At 37.1% G+C, this 5,409-nt stretch overlaps 1 protein-coding gene across 1 annotated transcript; it reads right to left on the bottom strand.

Moving 5' to 3' along the window:
• Window positions 1–3,137: 3,137 nt before the first annotated feature.
• Window positions 3,138–4,723, bottom strand: LOC145028925 (zinc transporter 1-like). Its single transcript, XM_078977611.1, has 3 exons — window positions 4,128–4,723; window positions 3,650–3,799; window positions 3,138–3,543 (listed from the first exon to the last, which is right to left on the bottom strand). Exons 1-3 carry the CDS (start codon window positions 4,689–4,691, stop codon window positions 3,238–3,240), a joined length of 1,020 nt encoding a protein of 339 aa, XP_078833737.1. The 5' UTR covers window positions 4,692–4,723; the 3' UTR covers window positions 3,138–3,237.
• Window positions 4,724–5,409: the final 686 nt, after the last annotated feature.

Raw genomic sequence — 5,409 nt, forward strand, 5'->3', positions numbered from 1 at the left:
TCTACTCTAGCATGCATATCATAGCTCATCATATAACATATCACATCATATCTCATAACACTTATAATAATGGTATTTTGGGAAATCACCGTTCTGGCGCTAGCTGTTCGTACACACGATTCTGCTCTGTTTGTCTCGTAAGTTCTTCTTTTGAAAACTTGTTTTATTATCAAAATTTTCTCAAATCCTCGGTTTGAGTTCAGATACGCCTGAAGGTGCACCCGAATCCCTCAAACCTTGGCTCTGATACCAACCAGTAACACCGTAAAAATTAAAACAATTTTTCACATTTGAAAAACACATTTTAACAAAACCATTCATTCATAAAATGTTATAGCATCATGTTTTTGTTTCACAAATGTCTCCCAAGATCAAAATACATCCAATCCCATGTGTGTGTACGAATCAAGTCGGCGCCTTCCCGCGGTCATTACTGGTACCTGAAACACATAACACTGAACACTATAAGCATAAGCTTAGTGAGTTCCCCAAAATACCACACTAATCACATAATAGCCACTCGAGGCTGTAACTCTGTTGACCCTCTAGTCAATGTGTCTCAGTGGGGCCTTCTAGCCCCAACTCTCTGTGGGCCCTCCGGCCATAACTCTAGGGACCCGAAAGTCCTAACTCTGTAACTCTGAATCATGCATATCACATATCACAATAAATCACATCACATAATAACATGCAATCACACTGGCATATGACTCTAAAATACTCTGTCTCTTAACTCTAAAAGTATAGTGAGAAGACTCACCTCGGGTATCTCGGTAAATCTCTGATTCGGTAAACGCTGGCCTAGCCTCCGCCTAATCATATGAAATAAACACTCTATTTAATATAACTCTCAAAGGCTAGACTATGCTCTCTTATGACACTCTCAGAAGGCTAAAAGACCATTTTACCCCTCTCATAGCTCAAAGGCCCCACAATAGACCATACCCTAAAAGTCAACCAAAAGTCAACTCTCCGGGTTACCCTGCGTGTACCAGATGTGTACGCTGAGCGTACCCGGCTGCACCTCAGAATCGGGGAGCGCTACCCAGTACGCAGCGCGTACTAGGAATTACGCCCGGCGTACTCGCCTGCATCAGCCCTTTAGCTCTTGAGGTCTTAAACAGTTAAGACCTACGTCCATATTTTAGATCTGACCCCTTCTAAGCCCCTTAATCCATAAAGTTGATGACCTTAAGCCTTTGCATGGCTGAACAAGTCACCAACTCTCACAATGATCCAACCTTCAACTCTAAAAGGCTAAATACACATGCATGACTTCAAACTAACATCCAAGATGGGAACTTTATGGCTCTAAATCACCAATAACACTGAAAGGGGACAGATCTCGGACCATGGAGCACTTTACACTCATAAAGTCTCCACCTTTGGGGTTATTAGCCCTAAAAAGGGCACATACAAGAACAACCAAAAGAAGAGGAAAGTTTCGAACTTTATACCTCCAAGTGTAGCCCTTTCCTCTGTAGATCTCAGATCCAAAATGGCACCTCAAGCTTTAGCTTCCAAGAACTCCCTTCCTTCTTCTTCACCAAGGCACTAAAGCACCAAGAAGCTCAAATCAACACTCTCACACACTAAGGACGATGGGGCTCTCTTTTAGGGTTTCACTCACTGATATGGAGGCTGAGGAATGAGCCATAACACCCTTTAAATAGTGCATAAGATGGATTAGGGTTTTTGCACCCGGGTCGGGTACGCCCGGCGTAACTCTAGGTACGCCCAGCGTACCTTGGCGACTCCGCATCCAAATTAAGCGCGTGAGTACGCGCAGCGTACCCCTCTGGTACACCCAGCGTACTCACTTGCTACAAACCCTCCACTCAAGGACAAAACATGCCCATTCAACAAAAAACAAGGATGAAATAAATGTACCTGAATCTCGGGGCGTTACAAGATGATTTCAGTTAGGTTGTTAATAAGTGTGAAAATTTGAATTTAGCTGGATTCTAATCTAACGATAATGTAATATGTACTTTAAAAAAAAGGTTTTCGCAAAAATAAAAATTTAGTCCATAGTAGGAATTCCGGATTCAGAAGAAAAAAAATATTTCAGATTCCCGGACCAATATTGTAGATTCCGAACTGAAATTTTGTAGCTCAAATAAAGTAATTATAGAATGAGTTCGAATTATAATGAACAAATTCTGGAATTTAAAGATTTTCTTTTTACAATTTTTTTACTTAAATCTAACGAAAAAATAACAAACATTGTAAATATGAACTATAGATACCATATTAGAGCATAAATTCAACCATTTGATGGAAAAATGATAAAATTAAATACTTCGAAATTGACATTTTTGACATAAGTATAGAGATTTTTTTTGGAAACAATTTGACAAATAAAATAAAAAAGAACTTCGAAATTTGAAAAATTATACAATCAATTATGTATTGTTACAGATTTGTGAACAAACCAAACTCTTTATTTTTTATTTTTAATGATTTTGTATTTGTTAACACAACTCTTATTCATAATTGTTTAGATATAGTAAACTATTTCTCAAAAGAACTAATCGTCTCAGGAAACTAATTTCTGAAAAAATTATTCGCACTCACCAATTGGCGCGGGTAAACAGCTAATATATATATATATATATATAATTTTACCGGCAAGATTACCAACGACGCACACCATACCGGCACGACTATTTTATAGCAGCGACAATTATCTTTAAAATGCGACAAATTTAAACAATAGTGATGAGACAGTACTGACGACTTTTTAGCAGCTACGTGTCGCCTCTATTACTTTTATCCGCGATGATGCTATGTTTTAGCGGTCATTTTTATCGCTGCCAATGACTTGTTTTCTTGTTGAGACGCAGCACGTGTGAACTAAAACTTGAAATTAAGGTTAAGTGTCTGTGGCATCTGAATTCCATGAGGTCGCATTAAAAGATGGTACCATTATTTTTATTTGTGAAATTGTTTGTTTGCTCATGCTTTTGAAATGCAGATAGGGCAATTTCGTACCCTGGAAAGTAAACTAATAAATAAAAAGTCTGGTTTGACCCGTATAATTTAATTCACTTGTTGGTGACTATTGGCGGGTACAAATAATTTCATGAAAAAGAGCTATAGAAGGAAACAAAGAATCGCATGATGATGGTGAGGATTATGATTAATCTGGAATCATTTTAACAAATGTAAAATTAATGCTCTTAATTGTCAGGAAATTGTAATTTGACAAATCCATTCAGTGAAAACAATATATTCTCAAGCCCATTTGGCTATGAGAGACATCAAGCCGGCACCAAGAAGAAGAAAAACATTTGAACCAAGTAGAAGCATCTTCTTGTTTTGCATCCTGGGATTATTGAAATCGGGAGAAAGTAGGTTGACAAGTGCCATATATATCAACATTCCAGCCGATGCAGCATTTAGCACGCCTTCCACAATAAGAGAATTTGTATTGTTTTCTTTATAGCTGTTGCTCATCAATATTCCGATTACAATTCCACCTGGAGTCGTAAGGGTGAAAAACGCTCCCATTGATATAGTCGCCATTGACTTGATTTTTGCCTGAAGTATGTGAACCGTGTTATTTAGGATTTATTCGTAGCCATAGTTGATATTCAACCCAATTATATACACTAAAATAAATCTAATTTGTTGATAATATCCATACCTGAAAGATGCATCCACCGAGGCCTAATCCTTCGAAAAATTGGTGGAAGGACAAGGCAACAATAAGTGGTTTTATGGTTTCCGGACTTTTGGAAGCACCTAACGATAATCCTATAATTAATGAATGAGCGACAATTCCTAATTCCAGCACCTGCGATCCAAAAGATAAATAATATTTTCACCAATATATTACTTCCTCTAACTCACCTTAAGTTTTAATTATAGACATAACGAAAGGATATCGTCTGTATAACAGATCAATATAATCGGATCAACTTATTTATTTAATGAATCTTACCATCTATGCTTAAATGATATGTGTGCTTGTCTTCCTACAAGATTCTAATTGAAATTAGAATTATCAATTGGTTCATCTTAATTAGTGTCTTTAATAATTTATCTGTTTGCAGCCTATTTATATTTCAATCAACTTTGTCGTTCAAAAGAAACAAAAAGATTTGAAAGATGAAGTAATTTACCTGGGAAATAATCCGATATCGATAAACTTGGGAATTATCATTGGCGTGAGAATGGTGATGGGTTGCATGCATGTGAACAGTCACAACCCCAACGTTATTTTCTTCATCGTCAACCCCTTCAACTACCGTCTGATTCTTAGGCTGGCATGCCGCTGACCAGCTCTCAAACATCAACGTCACAATGGTTGCAATCATAGCCACAAACCCAGATAAAGGAAAATCCGCCCAAACCTGTTCTTTCAAACATGGAGACGTCAGGCTCTCGAACGCGTCTGGAAGTATATGGATAAAACCGGTAGCCAGCATCACACCAGCAGCAAATGATTTTATTAGGAAGAAACCATCTTTTTCATGGCGTAAAGCCGGGAAGATTTTGCCAGCGAAAGGTAGAGATACGCCGATTCCGCCCGCAATCAATATGGAAGCAAGTGCGATTAATTTGTACTTAAGGGTTTCGCTTTTGTTGCCGTGGATTTCTTCGTCTTCACAACTGCAATCAGCAAAGACTCTAATGACTAGGCTTAATAACAAAATTGCCGTAACTATTGGTTTCTGAAATTCCATTTAATTTTCGAATTAATTGTCAATGTATTTTGTTAGTGCGTCCGCTTTTTATTATATAGGGTAAAAAACAAATCTTATAACATATCACTCTTCAAAGATATCACGCATTTGTTATGATGTACAAATTGTATGACATACAAACTCACTCTCCTTAAGCAAACTTGTCGTTATCACAAACTAATAATCCATATCTGCAAAAATCCATTTAATTTTGGAATCATCCCATCCACTTTTTTTTTTTTTTTTTTTTTTTTTGCGTAAAAATATATCATATTTTAAGAAGTTCAATGCCGTTGTTTTGAAGGTTCTTACAAATACATGGTAACCCCGTTTAAATGATGTTGTGTAGACACCATATTCTTCTAGTGTGGCTAATAAAAAACAAATAAAACCCATTTTTTTTTCTCACCTTGACGCATGTGACCATATCAACCCGTTTATTCATTGGAAAATGTATGTTCTGATTGCACCACCGGTAGCCATATTTTTTGCTCGATGGGATCCATTATTAATTTGATATCAAAAACCAAAATTCTACGTGAAGGCTCAACTGTGATACTTGTAGGGTATGGGGTACACGTGCCCAAGCCAATTTGAGGCCATTGGCAAATACAAAAATGGGCACTTCGAATTTCAAAATTTTGTTACCGCATACGATAATACGAGGATTTATGTGCACACTAGTACATGGGTACTTATTATTAAATTGGAGTTATAT

This window comes from Lactuca saligna, chromosome 2, assembly GCF_052625555.1.
Source record: "Lactuca saligna cultivar CGN05327 chromosome 2, ASM5262555v1, whole genome shotgun sequence".
Taxonomy (NCBI): Eukaryota; Viridiplantae; Streptophyta; class Magnoliopsida; order Asterales; family Asteraceae; genus Lactuca; species Lactuca saligna.

Coding starts and splice junctions, on each gene's coding strand:
- LOC145028925 (XM_078977611.1), bottom strand. CDS start 4,691: ATGGAATTTCAGAAACCAATAGTTACGGCAATTTTGTTATTAAGCCTA. Junction 3,800..4,127: donor GATATCGGATTATTTCCCAG/GTAAATTACTTC, acceptor TTTGGATCGCAG/GTGCTGGAATTAGGAATTGT. Junction 3,544..3,649: donor TCGGTGGATGCATCTTTCAG/GTATGGATATTA, acceptor CACATACTTCAG/GCAAAAATCAAGTCAATGGC.